This window comes from Nerophis ophidion, linkage group LG14 (assembly GCF_033978795.1).
Source record: "Nerophis ophidion isolate RoL-2023_Sa linkage group LG14, RoL_Noph_v1.0, whole genome shotgun sequence".
In the NCBI taxonomy this organism is placed as follows: Eukaryota; Metazoa; Chordata; class Actinopteri; order Syngnathiformes; family Syngnathidae; genus Nerophis; species Nerophis ophidion.
The window spans coordinates 28,780,971-28,799,618 of NC_084624.1; the positions used below are offsets into that span (position 1 = coordinate 28,780,971).

The 18,648-nt window shown below is 37.8% G+C and overlaps 1 protein-coding gene across 4 annotated transcripts in view; it reads right to left on the reverse strand.

The window, feature by feature from the left end:
• LOC133568414 (laminin subunit alpha-3-like) overlaps positions 1–18,648 on the reverse strand; it is a 183,812-nt gene that overhangs the window by 9,304 nt on the left and 155,860 nt on the right. For 3 of the 4 annotated variants that reach the window (XM_061920318.1, XM_061920317.1, XM_061920319.1), the window contains 12 exons: positions 17,920–18,064; positions 17,751–17,852; positions 17,521–17,678; positions 16,261–16,378; positions 16,056–16,193; positions 15,847–15,977; positions 13,766–13,900; positions 13,556–13,676; positions 6,928–7,064; positions 6,684–6,864; positions 1,385–1,543; positions 1,156–1,321 (listed from right to left, as the gene is read on the reverse strand). In XM_061920318.1, coding sequence (XP_061776302.1) covers positions 1,156–1,321; positions 1,385–1,543; positions 6,684–6,864; positions 6,928–7,064; positions 13,556–13,676; positions 13,766–13,900; positions 15,847–15,977; positions 16,056–16,193; positions 16,261–16,378; positions 17,521–17,678; positions 17,751–17,852; positions 17,920–18,064 — 1,691 coding nt within the window. Of the gene's footprint in view, positions 1–1,155; positions 1,322–1,384; positions 1,544–6,683; positions 6,865–6,927; positions 7,065–12,993; positions 13,178–13,555; positions 13,677–13,765; positions 13,901–15,846; positions 15,978–16,055; positions 16,194–16,260; positions 16,379–17,520; positions 17,679–17,750; positions 17,853–17,919; positions 18,065–18,648 lie in introns of those variants that run through there. The other variant, XM_061920320.1, reaches the window with a different exon arrangement.

The window sequence follows — 18,648 nt, forward strand, 5'->3', positions numbered from 1 at the left end:
CGGGCCAGGAAAGTACCCGCACTCTTTTTTTACGAAGCCACGCTGTTGTAACACGTGCTGAATGTGGCTTGGCATTGTTTTGCTGAAATAAGCAGGCGCGTCCATGAAAAAGACGGCGCTTAAACGGCAGCATATGTTGTTCCAAAACCTGTATGTACCTTTCAGCATTAATGGTGCCTTCACAGATGTGTAAGTTACCCATGCCTTGGGCACTAATGACTCGACAGTCCACAGAACACTTTTCCACTTTGCATCAGTCCATCTTAGACAATCTCGGTCCTAGAGAAGCCGGTGGTGTTTCTGGATGTTGTTGATTAATGGCTTTTGCTTTGCATAGTAGAGCTTCAACTTGCACTTACAGATGTAGCGACGAACTGTATTTAGTGACAGTGGTTTTCTGAAGTGTTCCTGAGCCCATGTGGTGATATCCTTTAGGGATTGATGTCGGTTTTTTATACAGCGCTGTCTGAGGGATCGAAGGTCACGGTAATTCAATGTTGGTTTCCGGCCATGCCGCTTACGTGGAGTGATTTCTCCAGATTCTCTGAACCTTTTTATGATATTATGGACCGTAGATGTTGAAATCCCTAAATTTCTTGCAATTGCACTTTGAGAAACGGTGTTCTTAAACTGTGTGAGTATTTCCACACGCAGTTGTGGACAAAGGGGTGTACCTCGCTCCATCCTTTCTTGTGAAAGACTGAGTATTTTTTGGGAAGCTGTTTTTATAGCCAATCATGGCACCCACATGTTCCCAATTAGCCTGCACACATGTGGGATGTTCCAAATAAGTGTTTGATGAGCATTCCTCAACTTTATCAGTATTTATTGCCACCTTTCCCAACTTCTTTGTCACCTGTTGTTGGCCACAAATTCTAAAGTTAATGATTATTTGCAACAACAAAATTTTTTTATCAGTTTGAACATCAAATATGTTGTCTTTGTAGCATATTCAACTGAATATGAGTTGAAAATCATTTGCAAATCATTGTATTCCGTTTATATTTACATCTAACACAATTTCCCAACTCATATGGAAACGCGGTTTGTATTTCGTTTATTTGAAAGACAATATGCAGTTATATTAAGAAGATGGAAGATGCGCCTTATAGTCCGGCAAAACAGTATATATGAGGCAATATTTCATAAACTCACTGATGATGACATACGCTCCATTCCCTGAGAAGTAGGCCCCTCTCTGGGTGTGGCCCTCAAAACAGGGTCCTGCTCCAAGATTGGTGGTCGGATGCAACATCGGTGCACCGTTCATTTTAAAATTGCGGACACAGCCTGACATGGTTTGCCTGGGCAGGGACTTGGACTGGAAGTCAAAAATGACAAATCTGTGAGTACAACAGAGACAGTGATGACGGAACGCTAATACCTTTAACTCTTTGTGGAGGTAGTCTGGCGCACTACCCAGGAACACGGGCGGCATGAAGTGCTTCATTGACGCCACGTCTTCCACAGTCAGCTGACCGTCCTGTGCTCGGATGCCGTCCACCACCAGTCGGAATTTCTTCTTCTCTAAACTGAACATGACCTGCGGGGAACATTGACAGCTCCGTTCATGAGGTACACCTGGACAACACCTGTATGACCAACACATGTGCGACACGTCATATTTCTGTGATTGATCGGCGTTATCTTCAAATTAGCTGTCTTTTTCCCAGCACACGTCACTGGTGTGTGGGAGTGACAAGAAGATAACCTCTGACTCACTGAAACACTGGAAAAAATGTCACTCTTAAAATAAGTTAAAACATATATATATACAGTATATATATATATATATATATATATATATATATATATATATATGTATATATATACATATATATATATATATATTGGCCCAGCGATGAGGTGGCGACTTGTCCAGGGTGTACCCCGCCTTCCGCCCGATTGTAGCTGAGATAGGCGCCAGCGCCCCCCGCGAGCCCAAAAGGGAATAAGCGGTAGAAAATGGATGGATGGATGGATGGATATATATATATATATATATATATATATATATATATATATATATATATATATATATATATATATAAATATATATATATATATATATATATATGTATATGTATGTATACATACATATATGTTCCAACATGACAATGACCCAAAGCACACAGCCAGGAAAACCAAGAAGTGGCTTTGTAAGAACCATATCAAGGTTCCGTAGTGGCCTAACCAGTCTCTAGACCTAAATCCAATTGAAAATCTTTGGAGGGAACTGAAAGTCTGTGTTACTCAGCGACAGCCCAGAAACCTGACTGATCTAGAGAAGATCTGTGTGGAGGAGTGGGCCAAAATCCCTCCTGCAGTCTGTGGAAACCTGGTGGAGAACTCCAAGAAACGTTTGACCTCTGTAATTGCAAACAAAGGCTACTCTACCAAATATTAATGTTGGTGTTCAAATACTTATTTTCAGCTGTATCACACAAATAAGTTGTTAAAAAAATCATAGATTGTGATTTCTGGATTTCTATTTTTAGGTTATCTCTCATACAGTGGACATGCACCTGCTGTGAAAATTTCAGACCCCTCCATGATTTCTAAGTGGGATAACTTGCAAAATAGCAGGGTGTTCAAATACTTGTTTTCTTCACTGTATATATACAATAGGGTTGTCTCGATACCAATATTTTGGTACCGGTACCAAAATATATTTCGATACTTTTCGATACTTTTCTCAATAAAGGGGACCACAACATTTTTTATTATTGGCTTTATTTTAACAAAAAATCTTAGGGTGCATTAAACATATGTTTCTTACTGTAATCGAGGAACAATTTTGTGCTTGAATAAAAAAGTGAACATGCTCGACAACTTGTCTTCTAGTTGTAAGTAAACAAACAAAGGCTTCTAAATAGTCTGCTGACAAATGCGGTAACATATTGTGTCATTTCTCATTCTATCATTTTGTCAAAATTACAAAGGACAAACTGTAAAAATTGATTATTAATCTACTTGTTCATTTACTGTTAATATCTGCTTTCTTTCCGTTTCAACATGTTCTATCTACACTTTTGTTAAAATGTAATAATCACTTTTTCTTCTGTTGTTTGGATACTTTACATTAGTTTTGGATGATACCACGCATTAAAGTATCGATCCGATACCAAGTAGTTACAGGATCATACATTGGTCATATTCAAAGTCCTCTTGTATTTAGGTACGTATTTCCTGAGTTTATAAACATAACATAAATTTCCCCCCCCCATAAAAAAGTTTTGTGACGCTAAAAAGATATGAATGTAATCATAGTAGTATCAACTAGATACACTCCTGTACTTTGTATCATTGCAGTGGATGTCAGGCATAGATCTACCCATGGCATTTACTTAAATTGTGACGCTTGTGAGCTATTGTATCCTCCTACAGTGTGTAGTGAAGCATGTTTAGCTATTCCTTGTCCTGCAGGGATGATACTTGAAAGAAACTTACTTTATTTGTCGCCATGGAGGCGAGGATTAGTGATTTAGAAGTAGCTAAAACACTGGTTAGCCACTAGCTAGCTAACCATGTTTTAAATCTTCATGAAGGCGTTTCAGTGTTATAACTTCACCTTTATCGTTAGTTTTAAGACAAAATGCGTTCATTCTCCCTTTTCTGTCTACACACTGTGACTGCTTGTAAGTACTCTGTAATTGTGTGCTGCCGAACCTGCTCCTCTGCTCAGAAAACCAGCAATGTCACGACGTGACAACGATGCGCCGTCATGCCAGTTAAAAAAAAATATGGCGAACCGTAACAGAGTACAGTACCGTTTTTGATTTATTAGTACCGCAATACTAAAATAGTACCGTACAGACCTAATATACAAGCTATTTTTGCTTGTAACGCACAATAAAATCTGGAAATGGAACAAGTCAAAAATGTCTTGGTAGGATTTCTTTAAATAAGACAAATATGTAAGCTTTAAAAACATAAAATTGATTTTGAAATTATCTATTAAGGCTTGTTATTATCTATACTTACTAGTATTGTGAAGTTTTGAGTCTTATGACGAACTTGCAGTGTTGGGCCGTGCATATCCCACCTAGGCCTTCAGTGATGTCTGACTTCAATGATCACCTCTCAAAATACCATCATTGATGTCACCACATGACCATTGTTGGAGAAATACTATACAGAAACACATTTACACACTACTGGGCATTGACTCCCCACCAACAGTGTACACAAATGGTTATTTTCTGGCGCATTTAAAAATCAATATACCCGCATCAGCAATTAAAACATATCTTATGTGGTACCGTCAAAATTGAAATTGCAAAAAACATAATAAATGTGAAAAAAAAAATAAAATAAATTATCTGAACTCACAATCTGTAGAACCCATTCGAGCTTCTGGGGTTCGCTGACATGATCTCACAAGATGTAGTTTCTCTTTAAATATCTTTCTTGAAAATGGCCTTGCAAATATATGTGTTGTCTTGTCTAATCATAAAAGATGCAGAGGAGCTACGTTGGCTGACTTCTTAAAATTTACTCCATAAGGTGCTCATCAAAAACATCCCGCTGCGTGCATGGCTAGTGCATGCTCTGCACTACTGTGGCATGCTGGGTAATGGAGTTCTTATGTTACCTGGCTCATAACATTACTATATATCTGCCTTAGGCCATTTAAAGGGCCTTACTGACAACAACTCGTGATCTGATTGGCTATTGCAATTGTCTATCAACTATATGTCCCCGTTCACTTACAGTGCACGGACGCCTGCATTGTTGATTCTGAAGGCTTCGAGCAGATTTCCTACAGCATGGCAACATAAGATAGCTGAATTCTGATTGGATCCAACTAAAACCAAAAACAACAGCGGTGGAAGGAGCATAATATGTCATTAAGAGAATATGAATACTTTTACATATTTAGCGAAAGTAAATAAAAAAATACTTTTATCTATAATTATGATAAGGATTTCTGGTTGTTAGGCCAGCAGAGAAGGCCTTGCTGGCCCTGACGGCACACCACTGCTAACTTGTGATGCTCAAAAGTAGTGTTTTCCCTCAAATTATGTGTTGCCTGAAAACAGTTCTTATGCCTCACTTAAATATATCAGTACAGTTTATTGTGAGTTGTATTAAGTTTGTTGGGATTTTTTGAGCAAAAATGAGAAATACCGTATTTTCCGGACCACACGGTACACCAGATTAAAAGGCGCACTGCTGATGAGCGGGTCTATTCAGGTCTATATTCACACAAAAGGCACACCGGATTATAGGACGCATTAAAGGGGTCGTATTACGATGTTTTTAAAAAATACAATGGTGGTTCTTTGGTCAAAATGTTGCATAGATTATGTTTTACAGATAATCTTCAAGCCGCTTTCTGACAGTCCCTTCAGGTTGCGGCGTTTTGTGGGCGGTTTTATTTATGTGGCTCACCTTCGACAGCATCTTCTCCCTGTCATCTTTGTTGTAGCGGTGTAGCGTGCAAGGACGGGAGTGGAAGAAGTGTCAATAATACAGCAGCATCTTGTCATCCGTGGCTCACTAGTGCAACAACAATGCCGGAAATGTGTCCGTAAAAAAATTGTCCGACCGGAACTCTCTAATAACTAAAGTTCCTTGGGTGAATAATGTAAACTCACTACGCAGGTATGTTTTAGCACTTTCATAACAAATTTACTGACAGATATAAGTAAGAACTTCACACTACTTTATATTAGAAACGGCAACAGCAGAGGACGAATGTCCCATAACAAGAAGATAGAAAAGAAAACGAAGAAGCTTATCGACTATGTTGTCGCCACGGACTACAAAGGCGGACACGTGAACATTTTCAGGATTTATGCAGATCCCAAATACAGATTAGTAGGTACCAGATGATAAGAAAAGTGGGTTTTGCGAAACAAAATACAAGATAATATTTCTTACCATATACACACACCATAAAACTACTCGTATGTTGAAGCACAGTACAATCCATCAAGCTGTGCGGCTTCATAGCTTACCAAACTCGTACTGAAAGATTTTGATAGATTTTTGAGAACCGTGTGTAATAGTCTGGTCACAGTTATCATTACACAATGTACCAAATAAAATAGCTTTGAGGTTTGTAAGCACAACCAAAATTACTCCGTACATTAGGCGCACTGTCGAGTTTTGAGAAAAGGAAAGGATTTTAAATGCGCCTTATAGTCCGAAAAATGCGGTGACCTGAAGACTTTTGTGAGGAATGATGGCAATAAAGGGGGAGCAGAGCCACACAGACACCACCTACATACTGTTATGAGGATATTTTTTTGATTAACAGTATTTCTCACATTCCTTATCAAAATGCTGTCCCTCACTTTATTAGGCCTCAGGGTATATCACTTTGCATATTTTGTATGATAAAAAACATTAAAAAAACAATGTATTGGTAATACACTCAATTCCCCTGTTTTGTCACGGTGGTACAACACGGTATACAAAAATATTTGTCAAACGGTGGGGCAAACATAAACCAAGGTACCACTCTATTTTCAGACTTTATTTTGCTATTTTTATTGTATAGTATGTTTATAATCTGATTAATGTTTGCAGTGGCGAAAAGCTACTGATAACTGTTTCTCTCGGTAGAACATAAGCTACAGTCGTTGCTCTTTAAAGAACAAGGTTGAGAGGCATTGGGGTCCAAGTGACAGTTCCCATCCAGCAGAGGGAGCTGCACTACATAAGCGTCTACTCACCGAGTGCCATTTTCCATCGTTGTACTTCTCCCTGTTGAAGATCTCCTTGTGCTTGCCCACAGACATCCTGATCCGGCCCTTGGACATGTACAGCGCCAGGTGAGAGTGCCCCCCTCTGGTCGCGGCGAAGAACAGCAGGCCCTCCAGGGATCGAGTCCTGACGTCCACGGAGAAGTGAGGCCTGGAGAGGCGAGAGAAGAGGATGAGGTCGTGGTCCGGGCACTGCAACTGGGAAGCGACTCACCTGGGCTGCAGCACCTGTAGAGGCAGGCTGTAGCTCAGGCGACTCACAGGCCCGAACATGTGATGAGCGTCTTTCATCAGGCCGGGCACAACACACGCTGAGGATGCGCTCTCGTTCAGCTGCTGCATCATGACGTCCTTTAAAACAACACAAACAAGGCAAAATCACAGCTGGCCCTTTAAGAAAGATACTTTGTATCCACGAACACCTCAGCTCAGACCTGAAATTAGAAAAACACTTTTTTTTTAGTGCTGTAGTACTTTCTTTTATTCACGTTAATCATGCTTTTGAATTTGGATTAATCATGAGTAATCACATAATTAATGCAAAAACATGATTAATCCAAATTCAAAAGTGCGATTAATCTAAATTCACTGGCATGATTAATTCAATTTCAAAAGCATTATTAATCCATATTCAAAAGCATGATTAATCTAAATTCAAAAGCATGATTAATCCAAATCCAAAAGCATGATTAGTACAAGTTCACTGTCATGATTAATCCATATTCAAAAGCATGATTAATCCAAATTCAAAAGCATGATTAATTCAAATCCAAAAGCATAATTAACGCACATTCAAAGGCATGATTAATCCAAATTAAAACACATTTTTAATCCAAATTCAAAAGCATGATTAATACAAATTCACTGTCATGATTAATCCAATTTCAAAAGCATGCTTAGTCCATATTCAAAAGCATGATTAATCTAATTCAAAAGCATGATTAATCTGTAATTAAAAGCATGATTAATCTAGATTCCAAAGCATGATTAATCCATATTCAAAAGCATGATTAATCCAAATTCAAAAGCATCATTAATCTCAATTCAAAAGCATGATTAATCCAAATCCAAAAACATGATTAATACAAGTTCACTGTCATGATTAATCTGATTTCAAAAGCATGATTAATCTAAATTCAAACGCACGACTAATCCAAATTCAAAAGCATGCTTAATCCATATTTAAAAGCATGTTTAATCTAAATTCAAAAGCATGATTAATTCAAATCCAAAAGCATGATTAATGCAAATTCAAAGCATGATTAGTCCGAATTCAAAAGCATGATTAATACAAATTCACTGTCATGATTAATCCGATTTCAAAAGCATGATTAATCTATATTCAAAAACACGACTAATCCAAATTCAAAAGCATGATTAATCCATATTAAAAAAAAATAATAATCCAATTACAAAAGCATGATTAATCACATGATTAATCGTTTATATAATTTCAATTAACTTAAAAATAAGAGGGCAATAGTTGCAATTTTATTGTCGGATTTGCTATCCCGGATCATTTTTAAAATGTTTTATTTGAATACATGTCATTTATTTGTTTAAAACGTTGTATCTAAAGTCCCATTAGTGTATTTGTAATTGCCAGTGAGCACACAAGTTGGATCCTCACTCATCTTTGACCGTATAACAACCCTCAGCACATTTCAGATAACCATCCACGGTGCATCCATGCTCAAAATATGTGCTTAATCTTCATGTTTACATGATTAAAGCAATATTTTTTTTGATTAATTACATGTGTTACCTCATTATTATTAACAGCCCTATTATACAGTATATACTTCCTCGACAATATGATCCTTAAAGTTTTTACACCAAGTACCACCTTAAAAAACACGTTTGCTGCCACAACAGATTAGCTTGGGTTCAGATTTTTTCTAATCATTTCAAATGTCTCAAAAGTAAAAAAAGAAAAGTGTGAGTACCACAATTACTACTTAGTGAATAAATACTTTACAACAGGGGTGTCCAAAGTGTGACCCGGTGATCATTTGCGGCCCGCAGCTAATTTTTTCAATGGCCTGCTGCACATTCTAAAAGAAGTTTTAGTAAAAAAACAAGAAAAAAAGTGAAATAAAAGACCAAGCATGTGAAATGTAATGAAAAAAGGTTGCAATGTTGACTCTAATGACTCAACGCTGCATGTACAGTTTTTTTTTTTTTTTAATTAAAACAGCCATTGCTTAAAGAATAATTACTCAAATTCAATGTTAATTATTATTGGCCTATTTAAAGCTCCAATTACATCATCAAATACTCCACTTTGAAATATTTGTTGGGGAAAACATTGCACATTTAGTGTTCAGTTTTGTTTTTAACACTTTATGCAATATTTTGGATCCCCAATAATTTTAATAATTTTAATTTGAAGTCTTAGCTCAAAAACAACAATGAACAAAATCAATGTGGCTATGGACTGTTGACGTATTTACAAGGCTCAAATTACTTCACATCAAACATTCCACTTTGAAAACTTTTTTGAAGGGTTAATATTGCATGTTTTTATATAAGTATAAATATGTATGTATGTAAGTTTGGACACACCTTCTCATTCAACGTGTTGTCTATATTTTCATGACTATTTACATTCTAGATTGTCACTGAAGGCATCAAAACTATGAATAAACAATGTGGAGTTATGTACTTAACAAAAAAGGTGAAATAAGTAAAAACATGTTTTATATTCTAGTTTCTTCGAAATAGCCACCCTTTGCTCTGATTACTACTTTGCACACTCCTGGCATTCTATCCATGAGCTTCAAGAGGTAGTCACCTGAAATGGCTTTCACTTCCCAGGCGTGCTTGTGGTCTGTACTGTTTATAAAAGTAAGTCATATATACATGACTATTTATGACTGAGACGCTCCCCAGACTCAAACTTGGGGGGAGCCCTATAGGTAGAAAAATTATATACAATCTATTGGTTTTGAAAATTTGAAAAGCCAAAATGGCCCCCGCATGCTTTAATTTTTCAGTGTGCGGCCCTCAGTGGAAAAAGTTTGGACGCCCCTGCTTTACAACAAAAAGAGAATTTTTTTTTTTTGTTGTTGACATATTTGGGTTGCTGTGTGCTGCCAGCATGCAGGCAGAGACACAACCTGAGGGCCACACATGTCAACATTTGCAGATGAAAGTAAAGGAAATGTGCTCCATAAGGTGTGTCCAAAAGTGTGGCAGCAGGCAGCTTGAGTTTTCTTAACATATTGTCAGACTAAAATCAAACAAAACAATGATATCTATAACAATAATGTATGTTTCTTTTAAATAAAAAAATTATATAGAAATTTATGGATATGTGCTCCTTGGTGTAAAAAGTTTGGACACGGATGAGCTACATCGGATTGCTTTGGTACGAGCGTGGCTTGTTGGCTGCATTTATTTTATTTTTATTTTTTGGGATACAAGTTAAAATTTATGGGATTTTATTGGGACAAGAAGGGCAAACATGGTTGTTTCCTTGGGGTTAATGGCAGCACAGTATGCCCATGTGCTGCAGGCGCTGCTGAACAATGAACATGATAAAAAACTTGAAAGACAAAAGGGCACAACAAAACAGAAACAATACACCAAGTTAATTATGTCGTACGATTCAATATAACCTGGAGGCCCTACAGCAGGCTTGGGCAATTATTTTGACTTAGGGCGCCAAATTAAGAGAAACAAATGTGTCTGGGCACCGTTATATAGGATTTTTAGGAACACCAATACAAAACCTCACAATAATGTCTGATTGAATGCTAAAAACGTTACGACGGACCGACTTAAAAAACGGAATGGGATTTTAAATATTTTTACTGAATGAAACACCCAGAATGTACATGAAAATAAAGAATGTGGAATTTACAATATTAACTTTGAAAGATATAAAACTGAATATTGACAACATATGAACACAACACCCTCTTTCGATCGACATATTGTACAAGCAAGCGAAACGCAACAACAACAAAATCAAACAAACACATCGAAATATGAACAAAAAAAGGGTAAAAAAAAAAAACACCTACAATATGATATATCACTAAGCTTTAGAACTTTAGAACTAACATAGATGACCACTAGTATATCATAAAAAAGCACAGATTCCAACCATTGAAAAACTTTGCATAGTCTAAGACTTACGATCATTTGAAAACATTGCTGCACATCATAATGGCAGCTACAGTTTCCATCTTAAATATCTAAAAAAATGTATTTGGGAATGTCCGGCGGGCCGGATTGAAAAGCTTAACAGGCCGCATGTGGCCTCCGGGCCTTAATCTGCCCTACAGCAAATTAATAGAGATTATATAACGTGATAATGGTCAAATGTAACAATTACTATTATTTCACTGCAACAACCGTGGTAAAGGTTTAGTTATTTTCGCATGCATTAGTTATATTAGAGAATTTGTACATTTTCACAGTTCATCATGTCTAAAAATCGTTTGTTTACCATTGCCTAACTTAGACCACATTACCTTTTTGTTTTATGGGGAAAAAATATAAGAATGTGTCCGTCACACATTACTGTATTGGTTATTTATTAATATAATTATGATCATTGATTGATGGAATATACAGTACAGGTTTGGACACACCTTCTCGTTCAATCATCTTATTTTAATGACTATCTACATTGTAGATTGTCATTGAAAACTATGACTAAATAACGAAAAACATGTTTTATATTCTAGTTTCTTCAAAATAGCCACCCTTTGCTCTGATTACTGCTTTGCACACTCTTGGCATTCTCTAGATGAGCTTCAAGCACACCTGTGAAGTGAAAACCATTTCAGGAGACTACCTCTTGAAACTCATCGAGAGAATGCCAAGAGTGTGTGAAAAAGTAATCAGAGCAAAGGGTGGCTAGTTTGAATAAACTAGAATACAAAACATGTTTTCAGTTATTTTACCTTTTTTTGTTAAGTAAATAACTCTGCATGTGTTCATTCATAGTTTTGATGCCTTCAGTGACAATCTACAATGTAAACTGTCATGAAAATAAAGAAAGCACATATCAAATGAGAAGGTGTGTCCAAACTTTTGGCCTGTACTGTACGTATTTGTGTTTATGAAGATTGAGGCTAATTGTATATTTGACCTGTTTCATACGTCAAAGTGAGAACAAATTCTCAAGAAACACATATTTGTTATTAAATTAATTATCAATGTACAGTTTCTAAGGAATGTTCCTATTTTTAACAGCGTACTAGTGTTATCTCGATACCAACATTTTGGTATTGGTACCAAAATGTATTTTGATACTTTTCTAAATAAAGGGGACTCAAAAAAATGGCATTATTGGCTTTATTTTAACAAAAAATCTTACAGTACATTATACATATGTCTATTATTGCAATTTTTTCCTTAAATAAAATAGTGAACATACTGGACAACTTGTCTTTTAGTAGCAAGTAAGCAAACAAAGGCTTCTAATTAGTCATTCATCATTTTATTATTTTGTCAAAATGATTAAGGACGAGTGGTAGAAAATGAATTGTTTGACTGATTGATTGATACTTTTATTAATACATTGCACAGTTCAGTACATATTCCATACAATTGACCACTAAATGGTAACACCCAAATAAGTTTTTCAACTTGTTTAAGTCGGGTTCCACGTTAATCAATTCATGGTAATTATTAATCTACTTGTTCATTTACCGGTAATATCTGCTTACTTTGTCTTTCAACATGTTCCATCTACACTTCTGTTAAAATGTAATAATCATTCTTCTGTTGTTTGATACTTTACATTAGTTTTGGATTATACCACAAATTTAGGTATCAATCCAATACCAAGTAGTAACAGGATCATACATTGGTCATATTTAAAGTCCTCATGTGTCCAGGGACTTATTTCTTGAGTTTACAAACATAATATGAAAGGTTTTTAAATGACAAAAGAGGGGGTGGGAGGAACTTTTTAGTGGCGATATAGTACCGAATATGATTATTTAGTATCACGGTACTATACCAATCCCAGTATACCGTACAACCCTACAGCTTACTGTAACACTGTTTTAGAATACTACTTTTGTTTGGGGCGGCCGGTGACGTTAATCCGCCAACCTGGATCCTTTCTGTGAAGTCATGTGACAGGTAAGAAGCACACAATGTATTCGGATACAGAAGCAATATGGTACATGGCACGAGTGTTGTTGTGCGATGGTTCCACATGGTGGTGACAGGCTGATGATGCAAGAGATGGAGAATAGGGGCGATGGGACAAGGTGCTTGAGTGCGACTGTTACCGTGTGAAGAAAGAGACCATGAGTGGATTTCAGTTATTTATGAGTGACTGCAAACACACTGTTGCTCTTCTATGACGTCCCATGGACTCATGCACATGTTTGTGTTTTATTGAGTAAACACACTGCGTCATCTTATTCTTATCATTAATATTATTATCGCTAGACTCTTGTCAGCAGGTCGTTAAGGCTCCTCCTCCTCCTTCATTTCTGGAAATAAGGCAGCAGAAGAAAGTCAATGAAAGACATACAAGTTCTTGTACAAACCTAAAGATGCGCTTACCTAGTAATAAGAAATAATCAATGAGTGAGTGAGTGATTTTTAGAACATACTCTGTATTTCTGTGGTTCTCAACTGTAAGTACTATCATTATTAATGACTAATATTTCCTTCATTGAAACAATATATTTATTTGAATATTATTACCATGTTGATGTTAACAATGCGTAAATGAATATCCTTGAACAGTATTGTTCATTGATCACATGACTCTCCTGCCTTCTGGGGAGACGTGCATTTGGACACAAGTGTATTTTAGGCATGGTAAAGTGCTCAAGGTAAGACACTTGGTAAGGTCTGAGACTCACCTGCTTGAGGGCGCGATCCAGCATCTGTTGGACAGGACTGTTGCTGGCGCACACGTCCAGGAAGACATCTCCGGACGTCTGGAAATTGTTCAAATCCTCTGCCTTGTACAGATTGTCGGGCCTGAGAGAAGAAAGAGAGTAAAAAAAAAACAAACACACTATACAAAACACGGGCGTGCACGCATTTTCGGTGTTGGTGTTGACGATCACCTTCTGGTGTAGAGATTGGAGATGCAGCCTTTGAACTTGTCTGCTGCCAGGACGATGGCGCCCCCACTGTCAGGAAGGTTGGCACTGCCGCTTCCCTCTTTCCCGACGTCGTCGTCATCGATCACCAACTCTGTCCTGTTGGGAACAATGAGCCCTTTTCATTTCAAGGATGCAACATTACAAAATGATAATGGACGAGAGAGGCTTCGTTACACATCTTCAAATAAAGCGCTGGAGCGCTGCAGCTGCAAACATGGGAGCTTCTATCAGGTTTAAAGGGGAAAATTATCACCAGACCTACGTAAGCGTCAATATATACCTTGATGTCGCAGAAAAAAGACCATACGTTTTTTTAACCGATTTCCGAACTCTAAAAGGGTGAATTTGGCAATTTAAACGCCTTTCAATTGATAGCCTGTCGAGCGATGACCTTTTACCTGTGACGTCACAACATGAAGCAATCCGCCATTTTCTGAATCTTATTACACGCACCAAGTCAAATCAATTCTCTTATTTTCCGTTTTTTCGACTGTTTTCCCGTACCTTGGAGACATTATGCCTCGTCGGTGTGTTGTCGGAGGGGGTAACAACACGAACAGAGACAGATTCAAGTTGCACCAGTGGCCAAAAGATGGGAAAGTCCCTCGTTTGTTCCGCACACTTTACCGACGACAGCTATGCTACGACAGAGATGGCACAGAGATGGCAAGAATGTGTGGATATCCTGCGACACTCAAAGCAGATGCATTTCCAACGATAAAGTCAACAAAATCACAAAGGTGAGTTTTGTTGATGTTATTGACTTATGTGGAGTGTGCTAATCAGACATATTTGGTCACGGCATGATTGCAAGCTAATCGATGCTAACATGCTATTTAGGCTAGCTCTATGTACATATTGCATCATTATGCCTCATTTGTAGCTATATTTGCATCCAGCCTTTCCCTCCACCCACATTTAATGCCAGACAAACACATACCAATTTTTGGTTAGAAGGCGATCGCCAAAGTCGTCCGCGCGTTCTTCCGTGCCGCTGTCTGTCGTGCCGCTGTCTGTCGTGATATGGCTCAATAGCTTCAGTTTCTTCTTCAATTTTGTTTTCGCTACCTGCCTCCATACTCCAACCGTCCGTTTCAATACATGCGTAATCTGTTGAATCGCTTACGGCGCTGAAATCCGAGTCTGAATCCGAGCTACTATGCTATACCTTTCTGTGCTACCCGCCATGTTTGTTTCTGGTGGCTTCATGCTGTGACGTCACAGGATAATAGACGGGTGGATATAACGACTATTAAAATCAGGCACTTTGAAGCCTTTTTTCGGGATATTGCTTGATGGGTAAAATTTTGAGAAAAACTTCGAGCCACTGGGAACTGATTTATATTGGTTTTAACCCTTCAGAAATTGTGATAATGTTCCCCTTTAAGCTAACCTAGCATGATGTTGCTGTTAAAATGCGACAGCAAAGTTAGCATTGTGGTTATTCTAGAGCAGCGACTCCGAAAATGTAGTATGTGTACCTCGAGTGCAAAGGTGTCAAACTCAAGATCTTATTTAATGTGGCCCGCAAAAGCTTTGAAATAATATGCGTCAATGAAATACTTACAATATGTATTACTTCTTTCCTTTTTGACATAAAAAAATACACATATTTCATGCAATTGCATATCTCTCTCTCTCTCGCTCTCTGTCTCTCTCTCTTTCTCTCTCACAAACAGCCGTCAGAGCCTTCAATGAGCTGTGTCCTCCATATGGTCTGAGCTTGACGTCTCGTTGCTTGTTAATAAAGACATAGAGAGTTAATTTATCGCCTCCTTGTTATGTTTGTTTGATATATATATATATATATATATATATATATATATATATATATATATATATATATATATATATATATATAGCCCTTTATGTTGTTTCTAAAGTGTACAAATCTTCAGTAAAATATACACTTCTGAATTAGTTATATTTATATTGTTTATTATGGATAACGCTGCTTCACTATATGAACATTTCGCTGTACGAACCATGTTTAAGAACCAATTAAGGTCGTAAATCGAGGTTCCAATGTAGTACGCCCGTACCTGCCCGCTCTCCTACTGACAGTCAGATAATGCCACTGGCCATCGTTGTATTTCTTGTTCGAAGTCCACTTTTTGTTGTCGAATATCAAAACCACGTAACCCATTTCCAGAGCCAGGTTAAGCGCGTTCGCCTGGATCAAAACAAAAAGCACAGATATGATTAACGGTCGTCCTTCAGTGTCAGCGATTCACTTCGAAGGACCGACTACCTGTTTGTTCTGCAGGAGGACACCCTTGTCGTCGGTGCTCTTGAAGCCCAGCGAGAGCGTCACGTCGTTGGCCAGGCTGAAGCCCGGGAGGACGGCCGACAAGGAGCTCCCCGGGCTGAACTCAGCCTTCCGTGAGGTCTGATGAGAGGAATGCGTGGTTAGTAACATGCATGAACCAGCTATGACGCTTAGAGGGAGGTCTCACCAGGAAATATGTGGGGCAACCGTTGCTGATGCCCACTTTTTCGTCCATCAGTTTGAAGTTTTGCTGGAGCTTCACGTTCTTCAAGCAACCTCTGAATGCTTGGATGTCGATGTTGTTTCTGTCAACGCACAGCCTAATTACTTTGATACCAATCTATTACAAGGAGTACCGTATTTTTCGGACTACAAGGCGCACTTAAAACTTTTTACATTTTCTCAAAAATTCTAGTTGTGCTTACCGCCCTTGAAGCAATTTTATTTGGTACATGGTGTAATGATAAGTGTGACCAGTAGATGGTAGTCACACATGAGCGATACGTGTAGACTGCAATATGACGCCAGTAAACAACACCAAACTTTAAATATTCCATTGAAAATAAAGAACATTACACACGGCACTCAAACATCTGTCAAATTGTGTTAGTATGACTTTGAAGCAGCACCGCTTGATGGATTGTCGGGCCCTTACCGCTACCGTAGTCAGAGGTACAAGTATTACTATGGTGTGTGTATAAGGACCGCGAAAATAGCACCCATTAGCAGACATATTATCTGGCATTGTGTTTCACAATATTATGCAAAACCAACTTTTCTTCCCTTCTGGTACCTGCCGATGTGTATTTGATTAGTGGGAAAGTCCTGAAAATGTGCGCACTTCCGCCACTGTAGTCCATGGTGATGCCATAGTCGATAAGCTTCTTCCTTTTCTCTATCTTTTTGTTATGGGGCATTCACAATCTGCTTTTGACATTTCTAATAGTAGCGTAAAGTTCTTACTTATATCTCGCTGTCGAAGCGCTAAAAACTATCAGTGTAGTGGGTTTACATAATTATCCCACAGAACTTTAGTTATTGGAGAGTTCCGTTCGGACACGTTTTCACAGGACACATTTCCGGCGTTGTTGCACTAGTGAGCCACGGATGAGAACATGCTGCTCCATTATTGAATCAAGTAAAGTCTGAATGTCATTAAAAGAGATAGCTCCATCTTTTGACACTTCTTCCACTCCCGTCCTTGCACGATACACCGCTACATCAAAGATGACAGGGAGAAGTCACTGTCGAAGGTGAGCCAAGTAAATAAGACCGCTCACAAAACAGCGCATCCTGAAGCAACTGTCAAAAAGCGACTTGAAGATGATTTGTAAAAATATAATCTATGCAACATTTTGACCATAATATGACGCCTTTAATGCGCCTTATAATCCGGTGCGCCCTATGGTCCAGAAAATACGGTACACATGCAGGAATGACAACCTACTTTTCCCTCAAGTCTTGGGGTGCGCCGCCGATATAATACTCTTGAAAGTCGTTGTTGTCGAACTGAGCTTTGGCCGACGCCACCACCTTACCGTCTACGTTCACAGTGAACTCCCTCTTGTTTATAATAACGATGCGGAATTCCACCCAGTTGTTTGTCTGCAAAATGACCCAAAAAATAGATTCAACTTCTTTAAATGCAGTGTGGTAAACTTAATGGAATAATCTTACCGGGAATATTTTTATGGAATTTGATGCTGGTGCTTGCAGCAAGTTGCTGTGCAGGTAAACAATGCCTTTCTCGACTGTCACCGCAAAGTAATTGCCGTTTGTCTTGAAGGAGACAAGAGCGTTAGAAGCTTGCAAAAACGTTTCACGACGTGTTCAAGAGAAAACCTACCTTGGTGCCGATGTAGAAAAGCAGGCCGTTTTCTAAATGCGATAAGATGGACATGGTGATGAGGATGACTGGCGGACGTTTGTCGATATTCACTTTGCCGTATCCTGTGCCCTCCAAGTAGAAGGAATCCAGAGGAGGCACGTACCTTTCATAGGAGGAAGCAAATGTTCCTTTTTTTCTTGCTCAAAAGGCATTAAATTACAAGAACAAATCACATGGGTTTCAAAAAACAGATGGGGAAAGATCTTGGATTACACCCAAAAAATTTAATATAAATGTAATTGGTAAAATAATAATAATTTGAATATATTTTAATTGATAATAGTAATTGAAATACATAATACATATCTTAATCACAAAATTATAATTATCATTACTATTTTTTTTTAACTGGGAATAACGGCTTTGAAAATAAAATTGTTTTGGCACGAGTGAACACTTGTGTGCCCATTAATATTTACCAATTAATAATAATGACAATATGAAAGAAAATGAATGGATGGATGGAATAGTATGAAATGTTGTTATGTATTATATTGGAACATACATTATTTTAAGTGTTGTGAAATAAATTGCATTCACAGTTGACCCTCGCAACATTGCGCTTCAAATATTCACCACATCCCAGATTTTTTTTTTAAGGGCCGGGGGACCTAAGCATATTCTAAAATAGTTTTACCAAAAAATAAACATTTACATGGATAAAATTAGCTAAATTACCTAAAAATA